Source organism: Calidris pugnax, unplaced genomic scaffold (genome assembly GCF_001431845.1).
Source record: "Calidris pugnax isolate Ruff unplaced genomic scaffold, ASM143184v1 scaffold341, whole genome shotgun sequence".
NCBI classification, from domain to species: Eukaryota; Metazoa; Chordata; class Aves; order Charadriiformes; family Scolopacidae; genus Calidris; species Calidris pugnax.
In genome coordinates, this window is record NW_015091149.1 from 514227 (window position 1) to 536899 (window position 22673).

The 22673-nt window shown below is 61.5% G+C and overlaps 1 protein-coding gene across 2 annotated transcripts; it reads left to right on the plus strand.

Annotated features, from left to right (window-relative positions):
• Window positions 1-6007: 6007 nt before the first annotated feature.
• On the plus strand, window positions 6008-15351 carry STAT3 (signal transducer and activator of transcription 3 (acute-phase response factor)). Of its 2 annotated transcripts, none has more exons than XM_014959171.1 (23): window positions 6008-6145; window positions 6706-6850; window positions 7006-7104; window positions 7398-7493; window positions 7578-7659; window positions 8030-8124; window positions 8406-8557; window positions 9491-9649; window positions 9762-9854; window positions 10396-10455; window positions 10672-10701; window positions 10852-10945; window positions 11029-11076; window positions 11300-11383; window positions 11479-11577; window positions 11711-11846; window positions 11961-12013; window positions 12102-12196; window positions 12447-12586; window positions 12873-13088; window positions 13281-13323; window positions 13648-13760; window positions 13857-15351. In XM_014959171.1, exons 1-23 carry the CDS (start codon window positions 6018-6020, stop codon window positions 13910-13912), a joined length of 2316 nt encoding a protein of 771 aa, XP_014814657.1. In that variant the 5' UTR covers window positions 6008-6017; the 3' UTR covers window positions 13913-15351. The 2 variants fall into 2 exon arrangements, with proteins under 2 accessions (XP_014814657.1, XP_014814658.1); XM_014959172.1 differs by having other exon boundaries at window positions 6018-6145; window positions 12873-13085.
• The last annotated feature ends 7322 nt before the right edge of the window (window positions 15352-22673 follow it).

Consider the following 22673-nt stretch of genomic DNA (forward strand, 5'->3'; position numbering starts at 1 on the left):
TGGGGCAGACACCGGCGCAGCCCGTCCCGGTGGTGGGATTCTCGTGCTGGTGAAATGACTCGGGGCTGAAAGTGGGGCTGGGGGTCCTGCACCGGGCACCCCGGGACCCGGATGACGTCTCTGTGGGGCTGTGACCCTCCCCGGGACACAACCCCCCGCTCGGGACCTTCTCCCTCCCCCCGGCTCTGGTTTGACACCCCCTTTTGCTGTGGTGGGTGCAGAGCCTGAACCCTCGGGGGGGTATCTGGGTGAGGGTGGGAGCCATGTGGTGGGGTCACCCCGGGGCTCTGTGGGGGCCCACGGTGCTGCCCCCCCTCCTGCCCCTTCTCTGCACCACTCTGGCCCACCCTGTGCCAGACCCTGACCCACAAGCTCCCCACACACGTGTGTGCACCTGCTGGGGGGGCACGGGGTGGTGTCCCCATGGAGAGGGTGGGCTACCCCGGCCCCGCTCAAGGGAATCATAGAATTGCCCAGGCTGGAAGGGACCTCCAAAGGCCATCTAGTCCGACCCCCCCGCAGTCAGCAGGGACACCCCCAACTAGACAAGGTTGCCCAGGGCCTCGTCGAGCCTCTCCTTGAATATCTCTAGGGAAGGGGCCTCAACCACCTCCCTGGGCAACCTGTTCCAGTGCTCCACCACCCTCACAGTGAAGAACCTGCTCCTCATCTCCAGTCTAAATCTGTTCCCCTCCAGCTTGAGGTCCCTGTTGCCCCTGTAGGGCGCTGGCCCTGCCCCTGTGTGTGCCTTGGGGCAGGTGATCCCCTTCCCACCCTGAAGGTGATCCCTGTCACCATCACTCCCCAGTGCAGCCCCTTCTGCAGGTCCCCAGGGGTCTTGTCGGAGCTTCTGGCGCAGGGGTCGGTGGCAGGGACGGGAGGGGTGTGCACCCTGGCATCCTCTGCCCGGGATGGTGGTGGTGGTGGCCGTGTTACAGCTCCTGCAGTGGGGATACGTGTTGGGATGGACCCTGGGGAGCTGCTGGGATGAAGAACAGCCGGTTTTGTGGTGGGGGCTGAGCAGGGAACTCGGTGCTGCGGCTTTGAGGTGGCCCTGAGCCTCCCTGCGCCGTCACCCTCTTCTCCTTTCGCAAATCTCTGCATCGCTGCTTGGGTTTTCCGCCTCCAGGGCTGGCTTTGAAAGCTCTCCAGGGGAGCGGAGCCAAGTCCTCCCGACAGCCTCCTGGGAGCTCTGGCCGTGCCTGCCCGCAGCAGGGACCTGCTTTGTTGGAGAAGAACAGTTTTTCGATGGGCGTGTGGGAGTGGGGGCAGCTCCTGTGGCATGTCAGGGTGGTGTCTGTCACAAATCTGTGACTCTTCTGCTGGTGATAACACTGTTGATGTGACCTGTGCAACGCCACCGGTCACCCAGCTTCCTCGTAGCTTCCTCCTGCTCCTGGCACTGCAGGGAAAAGGGGTGTCACCATCCTTTCGGGCCCTCTCCAGTGATTCCCCCATTCCCATTGTCCCTGGAGCTGTTGTGTGTGTGGTGGGTGCAGGTGAGGGTTGTTCAGGTGCCTCCAAGAGTCGGGGCAGCGGATGGGGGGTGGTTGTAGGGTGGCTCTAGGGCAGCCCTGGTTTGGGTACAGCTCTTGGGGTGTGCAGAGCTGCCAGCGAGGCCGGACCCGGCTCGTGCTCTGCCCTCGCAGAGCAGCTAAAGAAAGATGAACTTTAGCTCTTGAGCTACTTTTAGCACCTTCGCTCCCAGCTCCGGGCAGCGTGTTTACCCCGGGGTTTGCATCACGGCCCTGGCTGCGACGGCTGCTCCCTGGCCCCGTTCCAGAGCCGGGAGGAGAGAGAGAAACCGCAGAGACGGGCGAGCCCGGCGGAGTCGGAAAACTTCAACCCTCAGATCTCCCAGCCCAGGAGAAGGAGGGTTCCCGGTGGTGGGGGCTGGCTGGGGAGAGGCTCCTGCGTGGGGCCGGGGGGGGCTGCCCAGGTCAGAGCTTCCCTCGGGCTGCAGAGGGGTGTCCCTTTTCCTGGGGGGCAGTGGGTGCTTTGGGTTGGTGCTGGAGGAGCTGGAGCTTGGTGCTGCCCCAAAGGAGACAATGTCTCCTCTCAGCCCCTTAGGAGGGAGAGGAAGGTTTTGGCTGCTTCCTCCCTGCTCCCAGCAGGTCCTGCCTCCTGCATCCCCCCAACTCGGCGATGGGGTGGTGGCCACCATCCAGGGGCTCCTGTTGCCCGCTGTGGCAGAGCCATCTCTACTGGTGTGAGCCCATGTTCTACCAAAGCACATCTCAGGGCTCTCTTCAGCCCGTTGCTCTTGCGGCAGCGAGGAGGGGGGGTCCCTGTGTCCGGCTGGGGGTGACCTGGGGGCTGTGAAAACCTCAGTGTGACCTGCTGAGACCTCCCTGGAGGTGAGAGCTGGCTGCAGCCGAGGGGATGGGGAGCGGAGGCCACGTCCTGCCCCCGGTCCCTGCAGGCTGCAGCCCTGCTCCTGCACCGGGGGAACCCTCCGTGGCTCCTCTGTGCTGGTGCCCGTGGTCTGCAGCGGCTTCCTCGGCTGCTCTCCCTGCGTGACCCCCGAGGGGGGGACGAGGCAGCTCCTGTTTCATGACGTGTTAGTTCTCTTTTTCGGGGCTGGCGGTGCTGGGGCCCTGCCGGGGCCCTGCTTCCTGCAGCCGCCGAGCATGCGCGGCACCGGGGGCACCCCGCACCGGAGAGGGGCCCGGCTGCCACCGTGGCTTGTCCTGGGCCCTCTGTGGCAACCAGAAGTGGCCGATTCCCATCCAAATGGGGCTACCACCTGGGAGCTTTTCCCTCAGCATGTCAGTGCTCTGCAGGCCGGGGCAGAAATACCCAGACTGTGGCTTCTTAGTGGAAGATCTGCTTGGATCAGAGGTTCAGGGAAGTGTCTGGTTCAGCTGCTGCAGCCCCAGAGAGTCTGAGCCACTCCACTGGGGTGTGATGGGGAATGGGGTGGCCCCTCTCACTGGTGATAGGGGACTCTGGTGGCTTGGAGGTTTCAGCTCTTGCCTGGCCCCTGGATTTATTGGGGTTTTTCTCCCCAGAAGCACCACCACAGGGTTCATGCTGGAGCAGCTTCCAGGGCTGGTTAAAAGGGCAGTGAGTGCAGCGCAGCTGGGAGAGCTCCTGTGCCACTGCTGCAGGCAAATCACAGAATCACAGAATTATCTAGGCTGGAAGAGACCCTCGGGATCGAGTCCAGCCATCCACCCTACTCTAAAGTTCTCCCCTACACCATATCCCCCAACACCACATCTAAACGGTTCTTAAACACAGCCAGGGATGGTGACTCAACCCCCTCCCTGGGCAGCCTATTCCAATGCCCGGCCACTCTCTCTGTGAAGAATTGTTTCCTAATGTCTAGAAAAGAAATGTTTCCTAATGGCCGGCAAAGAGCTGGAGCCACTGCAAAATGGGGGCTCCAAGGCCGTGCCCGGTCCCCGTGGCCCTGTCATGTCAAACCAGGCCCTGCTCTGAGGCCGAAGGAGTCTGTTGTTCACAGGCTCCTGCATGGACCAGTGTCTCTCTCCTCCCTTTCTCTTATTGCTCTGTTAGAGCCAGGCCTAGTTCACGTGCTCCGTGCTGGGGGTTACACCAGAGGGTGGTTGTTCAAGGTTCAGGTCCTGGGGAAGAGACAACTCTTCTTGGGGCTCCTCAAAGCTGGGGAGTTCCCCAAACCTCTTTAACTCCACATCAAGGTCCTGTGTCTGTCTTTGTGTCTGGTCCTCAACAGAATGTCTCCTCTTTTCTCTCTTCTTACAAAAACCATCCAGAAAAACAGGGAAAAGATCGGGAAGAGCATGATGTACAGTGATGCTGAAGGTGCCTGGTGGCTGTTTTGGAGGCTCAAACCTCCCGGTGCTGGCACTGGTGAGGCCTCACCTTGAGTGCTGTGTCCAGTTTTGGGCCCCCTACCATAAAAAAGACATTGAGGTGCTGGAGCGGGTCCAGAGAAGGGGGACAAAGATGGTGAGGGGTCTGGAGAATAAGTCTTATGAGGAGAGGCTGAGGGAGCTGGGGGTGTTCAGCCTGGAGAAGAGGAGGCTGAGGGGAGACCTTATTGCTCTCTACAACTCCCTGAAAGGAGGGGGTAGAGAGGTGGGGGTTGGTCTCTTCTCTCAAGTCACAGGCGACAGGACAAGAGGAAATGGCCTCAAGTTGCACCAGGGGAGGTTCAGGCTGGATATCAGGAAAAATTTTTTCACTGAAAGGGTTCTCAGGCATTGGAATGGGCTGCCCAGGGAGGTGGTGGAGGCCCCATCCCTGGAGGTGTTCAAAAGACGGGTTGATGTAGTGCTGGGAGGTCTGGTTTAGTGATGGTGATGCTCCTTGTTTGTTGTGCGGGTGTCTATTTTTGTCAGTTAGGTTGACGGTTGGACAAGATGATCTTTAAGGTCCCTTCCAACCCAGAAGACTCTGTGATTCTGTGAAAAGCAAACAGCTCTCTGCAGGGAGGTGACTTCGTGCCGGTGTCGAGCAGAACTGGGTTCCCCCGCTCCCGCCGTCCCCTCGTTAGCGTGGCTTTGATTCCCACCGTGGCACAAGTCTCTAACTTGAAAATTGCTCCTTCCTTGTTTCTGTTGCTTCCTGGCAGTCTCCGCCTTCTGCTCTTCCCGGCAGCTCTGCAGCTCTTCCCGGCCTCCCGCAGCAGGGCCAGGCATGCGCTGGGGGGGCCCCGGGGGGACATTGGCATCGCATTAAAGGCTCCTACCTGTGGCTAGTGACCTCCCTGCCCCAGAGCCCTGCCTTTTTCCCTGGGAGAGAAGGTAGGGAAGCTTTGGGAAATGGTGCCTCTCTGGAGGAGGAAGCTTTGCAGAAGGGAGGCACTCGGGAATTTTGCTCTCTGCGGGGAAGCTCGGGGCTCTCAGGCCGAAGCTGGATGCATGGAAGCTCCTGGAGCTGCATTCCCTGTGTCAGGAGAGAGCCCCTGTGTGTCCCCGAGGGGTTTGGTGGCGTTCAGAGCTGTCTGTGATTTAAGTCTGACCTGACCCTTGGTGTGAGGGGCAGCGTGAAGCGAGGCTTCTTCCCCCTTGGGGTCTGTAAGAGGGGCTGCGTCGGGTCTGACCTGCCGGGGCTGTGCCCCCCATCCTGGGGGCTGGGGAGGGAGGATGAGGCTGAGCTCGGGGTGCGGGGGCTGAAGCTCTCAGCTGGTGCAAATGGTCACCGGTGCCAGGGCGAGCTCTGCCCTTCTCATCTCAGATGTTTCCGATTAGCTTGGTGACGCGTGGTGAAAAGAGAATGAGTCAGAATCCGGGCTTTATTGGGCTTTGTTCAGGGCAAAGCAAAACATTTCGCCGCTGCAATTCTCGGGAAGCTCGGCCAGGCTGGGGCCAAGGCTGCCTTCCGTGCTGGATTTGGAGCTGAGCTCTGGGATGGAGCGGTGCTGTGGGGCCCCTGCAGCCTGGGGGGGGTTGCTTTGCCACGTTCTGCGCTGCCGGGGGCTCCGGTGTGGGACGTGGATGTTGTGAAAAGGGCTTTTCTCCTCACAGCCAGGCTGGTTCCTTCCCTGCCCTCCCCGGTGCTTCCCATTATTCCCCCAGTTTCGCTCTGCGGTTCCACCTTCCTGTGACCCGGACCAGCCCGTGGCACTTCCCTGCAGCTGGTGGCCACTCTCCCCTTGCTGGAGCCCAGCCTGGGGGCACAAACCGGTGCTGGTCCCAAGGCTCCTTGAACTGGTCCCGTGGCTGGTGGCTCAGGGGCGGTTTGGCTGGAGAGGAACCAGCTCCTGGAGGCACGAGTGGCTCTGCAGGGACACGGGGCCTGGGCACATCCCTGGAGGGGTGTTGGGGCTCTGTAGTGTGGTGGGCTCAGAGCTGGGCACACGGTGTCTGCCCTGACCCTGGGCTACCCTCGGAGGGATGGGCACTTGCCCACACCAGCCCTCCTGGAGTGCCCCGACTGTCTCTAGTTCTGGCCCCATTGCTCTCCCCAAAGGGGAGCAGTGGCCATGGCTGGGTCCCACCAAAGGAGGGGAGGTGGGAGGCTGCTGGGTGCCAGCTCCACGTGCCCATGGTGCCCATGGTCCCAGCAGGTCTCCGGAGCCGGCCAGGATGGCGCAGTGGAACCAGCTGCAGCAGCTCGACACGCGGTACCTGGAGCAGCTCCACCAGCTCTACAGCGACAGCTTCCCCATGGAGCTGCGGCAGTTCCTGGCCCCGTGGATCGAGAGCCAGGACTGGTAAGGCCTTGCGAAACGCTGAGGTGGGGACTTTGCTCGGGACACCCACCCTTGGGTGCCAGCAGGCACCCAGGTGGCTCTGAGGAGCTCTACAACCTTCCCCGGGCACTGGATGTGGTTTCTTGAGGCTTGTGTGGCGCGGAGGGGAGGGGGACTCTGGTGTCAGACCCTGGACCAGGAGAAGGGGGTGCTGCAGAGAGGAGGTGTCCCCATCCAGGGCTGTCTGGCGTTGGCCTCTATTGTAAACAAGGTTGTCACAAAGCACCAGTCCCTGGAGCCCGTCCAGGGAGCACGTGGGGCTGGCGAGGTGCTCCTGTGTGCTGGCTGGTGGCCAGACCCCAGCCTGAGCCCAATGCCCTCCCTGGTTGCCCTGCCCTCGCGGGCACAGACTGAGGGCTCATGGAGCGAGTCAGGCCAGCTCTGACCCTGCCGTGGCACGGGCTGGGGAGGTGGTGGGGGGCTTATATTGCGTGGGGGGCATGAGCAGAGCCGTCCTGCCGTGCCCCTTCCCCTGCGCTGGTACCCAGGACCTTGCCCCCCCCCTCCCCCTCCTCCTGCAGGGCATACGCAGCCAGCAAGGAGTCGCACGCCACGCTGGTGTTCCACAACCTGCTGGGGGAGATCGACCAGCAGTACAGCCGCTTCCTGCAGGAGTCCAACGTCCTCTACCAGCACAACCTGCGCCGCATCAAGCAGTTCCTGCAGGTGAGGTGGGGGAGCATGGGTTTGGGGGGGCTGGGGGGGAGCCTGTGGAAGTCCAGGGGCTTCCTCAGCAGCTCAAGACCCACAGCCCCAAAGGGTGCAGAGATCCTGGGAGTTACGTTGTGCCTGCTGACCTTGGGGTTTTGAACCTCTTACAGAGCAGGTACTTGGAGAAGCCGATGGAAATCGCCCGCATCGTGGCTCGTTGCCTGTGGGAAGAGTCCCGGCTCCTCCAGACGGCTGCCACCGCTGCCCAGGTCAGTGGCCAGGGTGCCCTGGGGTACTGGGTGCAGTGGGGAAGCTGCAGTCCGAAGTTCCTTGCTTATTCCCCCCAGAAATGGGAGCTCCTTTGTGTGAGGGATGGTCCCGGGGATAACTTCTGCTCTCCTGTGCCGCCTGGAGCTGATGCTGCGAGTGGGCACCCAGCCCCACTGGCTTTTGTTAGCAAGGCGGGGGGGTCAAGATCCTTCCTGCAAAGCCTCCTCGGGCTGGGAGGGGAACATCCCTGGGTCATGGCCCTTTTCTGACACCCTCCTTGTCCCCTCTGCAGCAAGGGGGACAGGCCACGCATCCAACGGCGGCTGTTGTGACGGAAAAGCAGCAGATGCTGGAGCAGCACCTGCAGGATGTGAGGAAGAGAGTGCAGGTAGGTGTGCTGCCCGGGCACCTTCTCCTTCCCTCACTGCCAGGAGGTAGTGCTTTGGATAAATCCACATCTCTTGCCCTGCAGGATCTGGAGCAGAAGATGAAAGTGGTGGAAAATCTACAGGATGACTTTGATTTTAACTACAAGACTTTGAAAAGCCAAGGAGGTAATGGCAGCTCGTTAGCGTCTGGCAAACCAAAGTGTGTTCCTGCAAGGAAACTAGCTGGAGGGCACGTTCCAGCCCCACCGGTGCCTCCTCTCCCAGCCAGAAGGGTGGCTTGGGCTCGGGAATTTGCATGGCAATTGGAGAAACCTTGTCTCTGCTTCTGCTGCTGCCTTAGGGGGAGCTGAGCCAGAGCCTGTGGAGGTGATGGCTCTGCTGTGCTTGCAGGGAAGATGCTCGGAGGCTGTGTGAGATCCCTGCTTAGCTATTAACGAGGCTATTAATGGCTCCTTGGCAGTCTTTAGTTTGTGTGGTGCTTTGGGAGGGCAGGAGGAGCCCAGTGCTGGTCTGAAGCTCTCCCGTCTCCGCACAGACATGCAGGATCTGAACGGGAACAACCAGTCGGTGACCAGGCAGAAGATGCAGCAGCTGGAGCAAATGCTGACGGCGCTGGACCAGATGCGAAGGGTACGTGGTGCTGGGCCTCCAGACCCCCCTCCGTGGTGCAGGGCTACCTCCCTGGGCTACGAGTTTGTGTTCCTGTGTGGCCAGAACTGAGAGCAGCTGGGAACGCAGCCCTGGGCGGCTTCTTTCTTGCCTGTGAATGTGAAACTTGCAGATCTCGGAGGGTGTTGAAGGTTCTGCTTTTTTTTTTTTTTTTTCCCTTGCCATTTTGATGAGAAGTGTAGGACACCTGAATCCATTGAAAATATGTAGTTGAAATTTTTTTTTTTTTTTCCCCTGTGCAGGGAATTGTGAGCGAGCTGGCGGGGCTGCTGTCAGCCATGGAGTACGTGCAGAAGATGCTGGCAGATGAGGAGCTGGCAGACTGGAAGAGGCGGCAGCAGATTGCTTGCATCGGTGGCCCCCCCAACATCTGCTTAGACCGGCTGGAGAACTGGTAGGTGCTGCCCCGGGGGTGACATCAGTCCCTAGAGAGGGGCCTCCGAACACCCGTGGTGGAAATGAGTATTGTGTGCAGGTCTGGAGCCCTCAATATAAGAAGGACATGGACCTGATGGAGCGGGTCCAGAGGAGGGCCACAAGGATGATCAGGGGGATGGAGCACCTCTGCTACGAGGACAGGCTGAGGGAGCTGGGGTTGTTCAGCCTGGAGAAGAGGAGGCTCCGGGGAGACCTAATAGCGACCTTCCAGTACCTGAGGGGGCTACAGGAAGGCTGGGGAGAACCTGTTTAGAAAGGCCTGCAGTGACGAGACGAGGGACAATGGCTTCAAGCTGGAGGGGAACAGATTTAGACTGGAGATGAGGAGAGGGTTCTTCACTGTGAGGGTGGTGGAGCACTGGAACAGGTTGCCCAGGGAGGTGGTTGAGGCCCCATCCCTGGAGATATTCAAGGTGAGGCTCGACGAGGCCCTGGGCAACCTGGTCTAGTTGGGGGTGTCCCTGCTGACTGCGGGGGGGTGGGACTAGATGGCCTTTGGAGGTCCCTTCCCGCCTGGGCAATTCTATGATTCTGTGATTCTCTCTGCCCCTGGAAATATCCTCACAAAAGGGCTCCTGGTGCTGTGAGTGTAAATGGGCCACACTGGTTGGATCGATCCCCAACAGCAGGCAATGGTGCTGGAGTGACTTACCCCGAGCCTGTGGGGTTTGAGGCTGAGAAGTTTGTGGTCCTTGGTGTGTCTCTGCAGAACTCGGGCAGGTTTCTTTTGTAATGCACAGCTCAGAAAAACACAGTGGGTCAGGAGCCACAGACGTGTTCTGTTTGGTACAGAGGGTGTCCTCCCTGGCACGAGCTGGGGCAGAGTGGGGGGCTCTGTGGGCTGGGATGGGGCAGCCACCACTAACACTGCTTTTCCTGCTCCCCCCAGGATAACCTCTCTCGCCGAATCACAGCTCCAGACCCGGCAGCAGATCAAGAAGTTGGAAGAACTGCAGCAGAAAGTGTCCTACAAGGGGGACCCCATTGTCCAGCACCGGCCCATGCTGGAGGAGCGGATTGTGGAGCTGTTCAGGAACCTGATGAAAAGGTGCTGGGGGTTTGGGGGGGGGCTGCGGGCAGTGCCCTGGTCACGGGTGGAGGGGGTGGGCAGTGAGTGAGCTGTGGAGGTTTGACTGTGGTTCTTGTGCTCTCCTCTGCAGCGCTTTCGTGGTGGAGAGGCAGCCCTGCATGCCCATGCACCCTGACAGGCCCCTCGTCATCAAAACTGGGGTGCAGTTCACCACCAAAGTCAGGTGAGTGTCACTGGTGGGTGATCCCGCTGTGGGTGAGGGGAAGGGGCTGTGTTTTGGGGGGGAAACAGAGCGGGATTTCTCTCTCTGAAGAAGGTGATGGTGCTGATGCAGCCCCCAGCTTGGCTCTGCCAGGATTTGGGTCAATCCTGCTGCCGGGGAAGGGAGCCTCAGCGTGTCCCTGGCCCCCCCAGCCAGCCCCTGGTCCCCCGCACCCTCTACAGAGAGTGGCTGCTGCGACTCCAGGCTCTGGCACCATCCCTGGCTGTGCCCCCACTGTGCCCGTGGCAGCATCTGGCCACAGAGCAGTGTGGAGGGTGTTTGGGCAGGGGGGGCTCAGGGGAGTGTCAACACCCCCATGGCTCTGGGGACAAGGTGAGGGCTGACATGTCAAGGGGGGGCTCAGGGATGTGGAGGAGCTGGGTAAAAACACATCCCTGTGAGCTTGGTGGTGTGAGCTGCTCTGCATCCAGCTGTTCTCGGTATCTGCCAGATGTTTGTGTGTGCAGGGTGCTCACACTCACACTCTGCTGACTCTCTGCAGGTTGTTGGTCAAGTTTCCAGAGCTGAACTATCAGCTGAAAATTAAAGTCTGCATTGACAAGTGAGTCCCGTGCCCTGATGCTGGTGGCACTGGGTGGGGTTACTGGAGTGGGACTGGTTCCTGCTGCCATTGGAGGGTGTGGGGTGATGCTGGGTCCCAGGGGACAGCCTGGGGGGGTCTGGACTTGTGTTGTGATGCACCAGCCCCACACACCAGCGTGTCTGTGTCAGGGTGGGAAGGCCGTGGCCATGACCAGGTGTCTCTCCCCTTTCCTAGGGACTCCGGGGATGTTGCAGCGCTTCGGGGGTAAGTGCAATAGTGGTTTGGTTTTCTTTTCTTCTCTTTTTATTTTTTTTCTTCTTTTTCTCACTTCTGCTTTTAATCCTGGCAAACGTCCTGCTGCACGTTTGCTCTGAGGGCCCTGGCAGCCACGCTCCCTCTTTTTCCTCTTTCAAGGTCCCGGAAGTTTAACATCCTGGGGACAAACACCAAGGTCATGAACATGGAGGAGTCGAACAACGGCAGCCTCTCCGCGGAGTTCAAGCACCTGGTAGGTCCCAGGAGCCCTGGGCTGCTCTCGTGGAGGCCACGTGCCCTCATGGTGAGGCTTCAGCCCGTTCCTCCTCTCCACAGACCCTGCGGGAGCAGCGATGTGGGAATGGAGGCCGAGCCAACTGCGACGTGAGTGCTGGGGGGTCCCTGGTGTGAGAGCCCTTTGCTGGCAACTCTGCTCCCCAGCTCGCAGCTGAGCCTCGAGGAGAAGCAGGAGCACTGCCCTTTGTGGGGGGGGAGACCATTGGCAGCTGCCAGAACAGCCCTGTCCCCCCCAGGGGGGCTGGTGGCCATGTGTCAGGCCAAGGGCTGGCATCTCCTCCATGCTCATTGTGTCCTCTTCCACACTTAGGCCTCGCTGATAGTCACCGAGGAGCTGCACCTCATCACCTTTGAGACAGAGGTGTATCACCAGGGGCTGAAGATAGACCTGGAGGTGAGCTGGGGGTTTCTGCCTCTTGCTGCTGCAGGCCTGGGCACAGAGGAGCCCTGGGAGATGTCCCAGCCCATGCTGATGTCCTGTCTTTGCAGACCCACTCGCTGCCCGTGGTGGTCATCTCCAACATCTGCCAGATGCCCAATGCCTGGGCGTCCATCCTGTGGTACAACATGCTGACCAACAACCCCAAGGTAGGGCTTTGGGACCAGAGCATCACAGCAGGCAGGAGAAGGAAGCTGTGGCCTGGGAGCAGGGCTGGGGCAGGACCTGGTTCTGCTTCTGTCCCCACGTCTTGCTCAGGGCTGTCTTTTTTCCCTTGTATAGAACGTGAACTTCTTCACCAAGCCGCCCATCGGGACCTGGGACCAGGTGGCAGAGGTGCTGAGCTGGCAGTTCTCCTCCACCACGAAGCGTGGCCTCAGCATCGAGCAGCTGACGACGCTGGCAGAGAAGCTCCTAGGTAACCCAGAACAGGTGTCCTACCTGTCACCTGCTGCCCCCCAACTCCCTGGAAAGGGTGTCCTTGGAAGGACAGCTCAGTCTGACCCTTGGTGCTCCTCTTCCTCTCTGCCAGGGCCAGGTGTGAATTACTCCGGCTGTCAGATCACTTGGGCCAAGTTCTGCAAGGTATGACTCCCTCTCCTCCCCCAACGCCTTCCCTTGGCTGATCCCTTCCTCTGGGCCATGCTCACGGCCTCTCTGCCCTCCTCCTCAGGAGAACATGGCTGGCAAAGGCTTCTCTTTCTGGGTCTGGCTGGACAACATCATCGACTTGGTGAAAAAGTACATCCTGGCGCTGTGGAACGAAGGGTGAGCCTCAGCCGGCGTTGGTTTGGGGACACTTGGTCAGGCTGGGCCTTGGTTGGGCTCCCATGAGGCCTGTCCTGGTGCAGGTGGGCTCCCAGGGATGCTTCTCCTGGCTGGGTCAGGGTGAAAACCCACCTGGGAATCCATAAAATGTTGGTGGTGGGCCAGGTCCTCCTGGCAGGGTTCGTGTCCCGGAGCAGCAGATGAATTGATGTCCTCACCCACCCGTGCTCTTCTCTCTCCCCAACCCCAGGTACATCATGGGGTTCATCAGCAAGGAGCGGGAGCGAGCCATCCTCAGCACCAAGCCCCCGGGGACCTTCCTGCTGCGCTTCAGCGAGAGCAGCAAGGAGGGTGGCATCACCTTCACCTGGGTGGAGAAGGACATCAGTGGTACGTGCTCTCCCCCTCGCTGTCCTCACCACCTGGCTCTGTGGGGAGCTCAGACCAGGGCAATGTCCCTTCATAAGACACTTGTCCTTTGTCCTTGTCCTCACAAAGGCCTCTCCCCTGGGTTAAATCTTTGAGCCTGGGTGCCCTTTGCTGGTTCCTGGGTGCCCCTGTCCATCTTCTACTGGGGTGTCTCTGTCTTGTCCCTGTGGCTCCTGGGGGGGTTTGTGGGAGGCCCTGCCTTTGTCCAAGGAAGGTCCAGCCCCATGTCACTGGTCCCCTCACGCAGGGAAGACACAGATCCAGTCCGTGGAGCCCTACACCAAGCAGCAGCTGAACAACATGTCGTTTGCGGAGATCATCATGGGCTACAAGATCATGGATGCCACCAACATCCTGGTGTCCCCCCTGGTGTACCTGTACCCCGACATCCCCAAGGAGGAGGCGTTTGGGAAGTACTGCCGCTCCGAGAGCCAGGAGCACTCCGAAGCTACTGACTCAGGTAGTCGTTGACTTTCCTTGCTCTGGAACATCTCCGGTGTTGGGAGGTGGCTCCAGGGACAGCACTGGTGGAAGAGTGTCCCCAACTGGGATCCTGTGCTGGTCCTTGAAGGGCAGTGAGAGCTGGGGGTGGGCTCAGGGAAGGGGGGGGGTCCTTCTCCAGCAGCCAGTGACGAGGCTGCTCCCTCCTCCCCAGGTGCAGCTCCATATCTGAAGACCAAGTTCATCTGTGTCACCCCGTAAGTGTTCCTGGGGGGGTCTGGGGGTCCCTTTCCCTGTGCTCAGTCTCTCTTGTGGGGTGTTTCCATCCCACCACCATTCCCCCCACCCCCCCCTCCCTGCTGTCCTGGCAGGGGGAGCCAATGGGGGCTGGTTGGGGCTCTGCTTCTGCCCCAACCGCAGCCTGTTCCTCCCCACCAGGGCCCCTTTCCTCTGCAGAGCTCTCTCGGGAGGGCTGGGCTGTGCCCTGGGGCCCGGGGGGAGGACAAGGGGGGGGGTCTGAGGGCTCTGGCCAGACCCTGACTCCCCTGCTTTCTGTGCTTTTCCCTTCCTGCCCCCGACAGCACCTCCTTCAGCAACAGCATCGACCTGCCCATGTCCCCGCGCACCCTGGACTCGCTCATGCAGTTTGGCAACAACAGCGAGGGCGCGGAGGCCAATGCAGGAGGGCAGTTTGGTGAGTCTGGGGGGGTCCTGGCATGTGGGGAGGATGGGGGGGTGCTGGCTGTAGCCGTGCAGGGGCTCTGTAACCCCCATCTGTGTCTCCCCACAGAGTCGCTGACCTTAGACATGGAGCTGATGCCGGAGTGCGCTTCTTCACCCATGTGAGGTGCTCCACGGGGACCCTGCTGGGACCCAGGCTTCCACCTCCAGAGCCCCCCCCTCGTCTCACCCTGCTTGGTCACGGCTGCTCTGGGCCCTTCCTGGGAAGAGCTGGGGGGGGTCCTCACCACCGATTCCTTGTTTGACCCAAGCGACCACCCCTCTTGTCAGGGTGGTGCTGTTCGTCTCTTTGGGGGGAGGGGAGGATGAACCTTTTTCTATTTCCTTCCGTAACAGTTTTTTATTATTGTTTTGCTCATTCAAGTGCCTATTGCCCCCCCTCGCAGCCTCAGTTCTTACAGATGCTTGTGCAGCCCCCGCCCCGCTGCCCGAAGCTGCTTTCCCTGCTGCCAGAGGCCAAAAGAGGTCCCACCAGCCCTGATTTGCCTCCAGGTGCCCAAGAAGGGATGGGCTGGTGCTGGCCCCCCATCGTGTGACCATGTCCCAGCAGCCCCCCCAGGGTGCAGAGGGGTCTCCTCTCCCCACCTTTGACCAGCACAGGGGACAAGGTGGCCCAGGCGTCCCTACCCTGCTGAGCTCTGCTGCCAGCAGGGAGTTCTGGTGGCCACCATCAGTTGCCACCAACTCCCTGCTGTGGCCACCAGGGTCTGGCCAGCTCCGGCAGTCCCAGGACTCTTGCTGGGACAACTGGTTTCCTTGGGGCAGGGCAGTGATGTGTCCCAGTGCCAGCACACACTGTGCAGAGTGAGACCCCTCAGCTCCCTGGAGGTCTGGATCCAAAGTGACCAGCAATAGAGGGTCTGGCTTGGCCCTTTCCCCTCTGGGTGTGGCTAGTGCTGGCCCAGGCAGTGGGTTTGCAGCTTCTTGGGGGCTTCAGGTGGCATTTTTGTTAGAGGTGGCTGTGGCTGGCAAGGTAGGAGGTGGCAGGAGTTGAAGGGAGCAGGATGGAGGTAGGGAGAGGGCTGGGCTCTTGGCCAGCGCTGGAGGGAGACGTGGGTGTTGCAAAGGGCAGGTTTCCTGCCCTGGGGGGGGGTCGAGGGTTGTGGTTCTGTACATCCCCACGCGGGGGGAGCCCTGCCCTTTCCACGCAGGGCCATGCAGATGCTGATGAGTGAGGAAGAGGAGGGAGAGGAAGCAGGAGAGCTGCCTTCCCACCCCTTCCTCCCCTCCCCAAGTAGGCTGTGGCCTCTGTGGGCAGATACTTGGGGAAGGGGGGGGGGCTGTGGGGCCTGGGCCACCCCTGGTCCCTGTCTGTGGCCAGGAGATGGTGGCTGTGGCAGCCCCCGGGGCCAGGAAGCCCCCTTGAAGTTGGGAGGTGCTCAGAGGGGATCTGCCCCCCCCTGCTCGCGTGTAGCTGCCTCCAGCTGCAGTCCCTGGAGCCCTGGGCAGCACCCGATACTGTAAAAAAACTTTATTTTTTTGTATATTTTATTGCTGTATCTACAGGCTTTAACTTTCTCCAAAATAAAGGCTCCCAAGCGAGGTGCTCTGGTGGGGGTGTGAGTTCAGCCTCTTCGCCCCCCCCTCCCTGCTCCGGGAAGCGGGGCCTCTCGCCGTCCCCCGCGCCGGTGCTGCGGTTGGGATGCGGTGCTGCCCCGGCAGAGCGTGGGCCGGCGGCGCTCGGGGGGCTGCTGGGGGGGGCATCACCCCACACTGGGTTCTCTCTGCCCCCGAGCAGCTCTAGGGCTCCTTCACTTGCGTCAAGGAAACTCTGGAGGCGGCTGCGTGGGGCCCTGCTCCGGCTGCTCCATGGGGCCCCACCGGGACCCTCTGCCATGGGGGGCCCCCCATGGGCGCTGGGGAGGGGTGGTTGTCCCCCCTGTCCCTCTCCTGGGGTGGCTGTGGGGCTCAGGGCTGCAGCGTGGGCCTGTCCTGCCCTCTCGTGGGGACACCCCGCACCCAGCACCCTGTGGGGACAGACCCTGGTTCTGGGGGGGGCAGTGGGGCCCAGGCTCTGTGGGGCCAGGAGTGACTGGATAGTGATGTCCTCCCCCTAGACCCCCCCCATCTCTCTCTGGACCCCCAGCCCTCAGCACCCCTGTCTCACTGGGACTCGGATGAGGCCCCAGAGGGAGAGATTATCGCTCTGTCAGGGCAGGATTAGTGGGGGGATTTTTCATGCAGGTCATGCTCAATAAATCCCCCCACAAGCCCCCGTGGGCCTGGTGGCACTGGGCTGGTTTGAGAGGCCTCCCCATGCCCAGAGCATCCTGATGGGGTTTGAGTCCAGGACCAGTCCCTGCTCTGGGAACCAGCCCCTTCAGGACCCCCCCATTTCACCACCAAAACTCTCTGGACCCCCAGCCCTCAGCACCCCTGTCTCACTGGGACTCGGATGAGGCCCCAGAGGGAGAGATTATCGCTCTGTCAGGGCAGGATTAGTGGGGGGATTTTTCATGCAGGTCATGCTCAATAAATCCCCCCACAAGCCCCCGTGGGCCTGGTGGCACTGGGCTGGTTTGAGAGGCCTCCCCATGCCCAGAGCATCCTGATGGGGTTTGAGTCCAGGACCAGTCCCTGCTCTGGGAACCAGCCCCTTCAGGACCCCCCCATTTCACCACCAAAACAGCTGGCAAACCCCTTCCTGCCCCACATGGGACCCTGTGCCCACTCTGGGCAGCACAGCCAGGGGGGTGGCTCACATGGGAATGTGCCCCAAGGACCCCCCCCCTTTCCTTCCCAGCTCCCCTCTGCCAGCTGCAGGATGGGGTGGAAAACCCCAGAAGAGGGAATTTTCTTCCCGCTACGCAAACCCTGGGGTTGCCACAACCGTTTGCCGTCGGGAACGTGGTGTCCCGTCCCACGCTCCTGCAGATCAGTGGTTCCTTATCTCCCTGTGCCCACACGCCCTGCCCCATCCCTGTCGGAACCTGCCCCGCTCCCCGGGGTTGGCGGGGGGGGGAGCCCTGAGTAACAGGGTCCATTGGCCACTGATCCCATCTCGGGGGCTACCATTGGGAATGCTCGAGTTGGCCAGTGCCACCGTCTGGTTTGCAGCAGGAGAAAGCGCCTGGGGAAGGTCCTGGTGGTGGTGTGGCACCTGGGGGCATCTTCCACCCCTCTGTTCCCCCCCCCGACCATCCCTGGGGGGGCTGCAGATGTGTAGGGCTGGGTTCCCCCCTTTCTCCCCACAGCGGGAGCCATCAGGGGCCGGTGCCGGGGAATGGGGTTGTTTGTGGCTCCGAAAGGAGGTCACGGGGGTGGCTTTGCCCCTTCCCCAGGGCTGTGTGTCCATCCCCCCCCTCCCCTGGCAGTGGGGCTGGTGTCTGAGCCAAACGTGCAAACGGATTAGGGGTTTCCAAATGCAGATAAGCCGCTTGGGACACAGACGTTTGCGTGACAGGGACGGGGTGGCCCCGCGGGGACGGGCGGCCACCTGCCCTGTGCCACGGGGAGCCCGGGGCTGGCGCGGGGCCACGGCTGTAGCCAGCCAAGCCCTGGGGTCCCACTAGCCCCGGGCCAACCCAGCCAGTGCCATGCTGGCAATTCCTGGGGTATGGACCTGCAGATGAGGATCGGTGAGACTATGGCAGAGCCACGGTTACAGCCCCGGTGCCCAGTGACCCAACGGATGGCGGAGACCCTGTGGGGAGCAGCACTGCCCCACGGCCCTGCCCCACAGCATCTGCCATCTGTAGGGTCGCCCAGCTGGTGTGTGGAGCTCAGACAGGGCTGGTGGAGCTGTGAAATGCTGCTCTGTACCTGCTGGTTTGCTGGAGGGGGTGGGCACGGCCATCTCCTCTTCCATCCTCCCCCTCTCCAGGCGTGTGCTGCCATCGAGGTGGAAGGGGGCACGAGCGGTGGGATGCTCTGCCCCAAAAACCCATCCAAGCCTCCTCCTCACCCTGCCCTCCTGGAAGGCGGCGTTGGGCAGAGCACCAGGCCATCGCTGCCCCAAGCCAACGGCCATCCCTGCCTCCCAACGCTCATAAAACAAGTCAAATATTGCATCACTCTCAAACTTTAATACGCAGCAGAACTGGGCCAAGCAAGGTCTCGGCGGCGGCGCCCGCTGCCAGGTGTGGCAGGGGTCAGACCTGGAGCAGCCACACGGGCACAGCGCGGTCCCCAAATGCCACCAGTGCTGCCAGGCCAGAGGGACATGACCTGCCCGTTTTCTCACGTTCATCCCACCCCAGAGCGTGGTGTCGGGCTGTGCCGGTGCCGGTGCCAACACCAAGGGCTGGGCTCACCCCGAGCTCAGGGGAAAGGGCCCCAAGGCTGGACCCCACACAGCTCCTGACCATCCCCACGGACCAACGCTGCTCCCGAGCTCAGCTTGGGGGGCTGCTGGTGTTTGGCCAAAATCACGTCCCAAGCTCTACCTGCCCCGAGCTACGACACACACACACCCCCCCAGGGCTCCTCCGGTGGGGTTTTCTCCCCTGTTTTCTCTCCAGAGACATGGGTTCCTTGGTGTCCCTCAGCACAAACCCCTCTGCATCTCCCTGCCTTCACCCAGGCACGTCAGCTCTGCTGGAAACCCCCCAGCACAGGGAGTGTGAGATGTCCCCTCCCCTCCACCGACCCCAGACCCCATGGGCAGTGCCCACGGCAGCCCCATGGCCCCCACCTCATCCCGCTGCCGGGCAGGATGGATCCATGGCTGCCTTTCTCCTCGGAGCTGCCCGGTCGGCATCTCTTCCACCTCTGGCTGCTGTGGGGGCAGGTCCCATCCCTGGGGGGGATTCGGGGTTGCTCTCGCTTTTGGGTTCCTGCTGCTTTTGGGTTCCTGCTTTCCCTCCCACGGCAGCGCGTCGATGGCAGGAGGCGGCTGGGACCGAGCGGTTACTGTGGCAACCTGGGCTCTGCCGCAGGGACCACTTGGGCCAGCGCAGGGATGCAGTGCAGGGTGGGGGGCCTGGTTCTGCCCTGGTGGCCCCACTCCTGGTGCCCCCCAGCCAGCCCCAGCCCTGGGGGAGGCATGAGCTGGGATTGTTCAACCTGGAGAAGAGAAGGCTCCGGGGAGACCTAATAGCGGCCTTTCAATATCTGAAGGGTGCCTATAGAAGAGCTGGGGAGGGACTCTTTGCCAGGAAGGGTAATGATAGGACAAGGGGAAACGGTTTTAAATTGGAAGAAAAAAGATTCAGATTAGATCTCAGGAAGAAATTTTTAACTCTGAGGGTGGTGAGACACTGGAACAGGTTGCCCAGGGAAGTTGTGGCTGCCCCATCCCTGGAGGGGTTCAAGGCCAGGCTGGATGGGGCCTTGAGCAACCTGCTCTGGTGGGAGGTGTCCCTTCCCAGGGCAGGGGGGTTGGAACTGGATGATCTTTGAGGTCCCTTCCAACCCAAACCATTCTATGATTGTATGAGATGCTCGTGCCCTGGGTGCCGGCTGGGCCATGGGTGCTGGCCAGGACCCCTGTGCCCCCCGGTGTGCAGCAGCACTCACCAGGCTGATGGGGGGCTCCGTTTCCCATCTCAGACCCAGATTGGCCCTTATTGCCCCGTGCTTTTCAGTGGGCAGAGACCTGGATGGTTTTTCCGAGCTGGGTGAGCGGTGCGAGGGAACAAAGAGGCTCTGCCCAGGCAGGAACACCCACGGGCTGCTGAGGCCCAGCCTTTGCTGGGGGTTGTTCCCAGCCATATCCGAGTGGCTGGAAGCAGAGGTTTCCTGTGGAAATTCCCCCCCTTGGCCAAAATGCCATTTTCCAGCTTTTTGCTGGAGCAGGTCGTTCCCTCCCACTGGCACGAGGGACCTTGGGGCTGAGCCTGCGCCGGTGACGAGCTTCTGACAGTGATGAGTTTCCCGGGTGCCCCCCGCTTTCCCTGCCCGTGGGCTCTGGTCCGTGCTGGCCGTGCCCTGGCAGGGTCCCTGCTGGCCATCCATCCCCCGGTCAGCACCAGCCCTACCCTCCCCAAGCCACCCGTGGGACATTCTCTGCCATTCCCAGGATTTGGCATCCTCTCCCTCCCTCTATGGTGGGATCAGAGCCCCACGGGGCCCATCCAGGCCAGTTCTCCGATGGGGATCACATCCTTGGGCTGTGCCAAGGATGGCAGGAAAATGGGCTGGCAGGAAATGACTTCTGGGGTGGCCGTGGCAAAAAATAGCCCGTCCATCTTCAGCCCGACCCCTCTGCGTCATGCCCATGTCCCAGGGGATGGCAGGGCCATCCTGACCATGGGCAGGCTGTTCCCTGCGCCCAGTGGCCACCTCAGCTTTGGCAGCACCGGGTGCATCCCTGTCCCTCCGGGGGGAGGATTTATGGCCGGTGTCAGGGAAATGGGGACATGCTGTGCCCGGACACCAGGACAACACTTTCCTGGGGCAGACCCCTGGGAATTGGAACCACAAGGCAATGGCTTTGGCTCTTCGCTGCCGCCTGAGGCTCTTGCTCCTGCGCAGAGCCCGGGGGGAGCAGATGCTGCTGGGGGTGAGGAGCCGGGGATGGCGCTGGCTGGAGATCCCAGAGCGGCTCTGGTGCCGGGAAACCCTCTGCAGGGGGGATGGCTGTGGCTGGAGGAGCTCGCATGGCCGAGCCCGTGACACGGTCCCTGCCGTAGGCACCGGCACCCGGAGCAGAAGGGGCTCGTGGCCACCGGGGCGGGCAAGGAGGGCACCGTGCCGGGAGCCGCGGGGCTCGTGGTGCCAGCGCAGCCCCGTCGAAGCTTGGTCCTCGCTGCCTTTGAAACCGAGTGGGAAAACATGAAGCTGTGACTAATTTGGGGATTCATCTGGTTTTCATTAGCTGGGTGGATGATCACAAGGGGGTTTTCTGGCCTCGGCACAAAACTGGGGCCACGTGGGACCCAAAGCAGGGACGGATCGAGGTTGGGGTCCTCGGCGAGACCCCCCACACCGCACTGATAAGCCCGAGGGGACAGAGCAGAGGCTGTGCCCTGCCCGCAGGTGACATGGTCAGTGTGTTTGTGCTTTGGCCGAGCACCAAGCCCTGTGCCCTGCGTGTCCCAGGCACAGCAGAGAGGGATGTGGAGGAGCCTCGGGAACGGGATGTGCCAGGAGGGCTTTGGGGAGGGGAGGGCAATAGCCGGTAGCCCTGGGACCTCTCCAGAGGCTGCCTAAATAAATGCTTCCACTCCTGAGAAATAATTAAGACCCTCGAGATGTCACTTAGAGAAGAAGGCCGCTCTGCCTGCGCTCCTCACGCTCCTGCTCCAAACACAGAGGCAATTTTCTAGGAAATCAATTACGAAGCCCCACGCTCCCTCTCTCCCCTGAATGTGCAGCGTCACTCGGCATCCTGTTGAGCTCATCTGAGATGACAACGTGTTTGGCCGCGGCTCAGCCTGGACACTGTTTACCTCTCCAGAGTCTTTGGGAGACTTTCTCAGGACCAACACAAGAGAGGTCCTGATGAGAGCAGGGACCCGGCTGCACCGGGAGCTCACTGGGGTTGTGAGCAGGCTCAGGGGCTTTGCCGTGCTCGGGTGGCTGGAAAATCCATTTTTCCAGCCCTGCCTGGAAGTGCCAGCGTTGCCTGTTAGATCCCCCGGATGCCAATGCCCCGTCCCAGAGCCCGCTGTCCCATGGCAAGGTCTGGTCACTCTGCACAGGAGCAGAGCCAGGTGAGGTGGCAGTGAGGGGACACCAGCCCTGCCCAGGGGGTTTCCAGAGTCCATCGTGCCAGGACAGATCCTGGGGCTCCTGTCGCTGGCAGGGTCTGGCTTGGTCCCTTGTCCCCAGGAGCCACCACCAGCACTGCTACTGCTGCCGAGGCAGCGCCAGGGCAGTGACAGGGCAGCGCCGGGGCAGAATCGGGGCAGAATCAGAGCATCTTCTCCATCAGTTACTGCTGCAGCTGCTGGTCCCCCATTCCCTTCCTCCCTCCAGAAAGGAAGAATTCCTCTTGGGGAACATCCCCACCACCCAGCTTGGAGTTTTCCCTCGGCATCTGTTTGCAACAAAGCTCTGATCTGATTCGATTTTATTCCATTCTCTCTCTCAGCACGGAGCACTCTCCGCTTTCTCTCCCATCGCTAGTTTTTTCCCCTTTTTTTTTTTTCCTAAAAAGGGGAGGGAGAAGTCAGAGGGAAGGGAGGATGTTTTCCCAGCCCTCCCAAGCACATGTGACCGTGTGGGTCTCTGTTTTGGGGAGCGCTGCATCCCAGGACCCTCGGGACACCCCTGGCCCCGCTCTGCCCGGCCGGGGACCCGGTGGCCGCAGACGTTGCGTGTGACCTTGATTTTCTGTGCAGGAGCAGGCAGTGCCTGGCTGACTGCGCCGATGGGTTATGTGGGCCGGGGATTGTGAAAGCCGTTTGTCCGCGTGATGCAACTCGTTGGAGCGTGAGCGTCCCCCAGCCGAAGCAGGGAGGGCAGGCCTTTCCCCGATTTCCCAGTTCCTTTCCTTTGTCTTAGTGGAAAAAAGACGGCATTGGGAGATGCTGGCCCCACGGCTGGGCACCCATCCCGGGGTCACTGGGGTCCCCAGCTCACCTCCCCACGAGGTCCGGAGCGCCGCGGGAGCACTGGGAATGGCAGCCAGGACTCTGCTGGCAGCGGCTCAGCCCCGATGTGTCAGCCCCGTGTGCGTGAGATGCCGCCCCAGAGAAGGAGGGAGGGAGATGAAACGTTTGGTGGGAGCTGGGAGCTGCTCGGGCTGGAGCCACTTGTCCCTCTGGGCTGTCCCCTTCACCCTGGGCTGCTCCAGGCACGGAGCGAGGGCTGGCGGGGAGGAGGTGAGCCCAAAACCACCAGTTTGTGGCTGGCATTTGCATGGAGCAGGTGCTGAGGTGGTGCCCACCCGGCCCGCAGAGATTTATCTCCTGGACACGTGGAGCTGGGGTGGGTGGTGAGGAGGGGGAGCTGGGGAGAGACTGTTTGGGGGTGTCCAGCA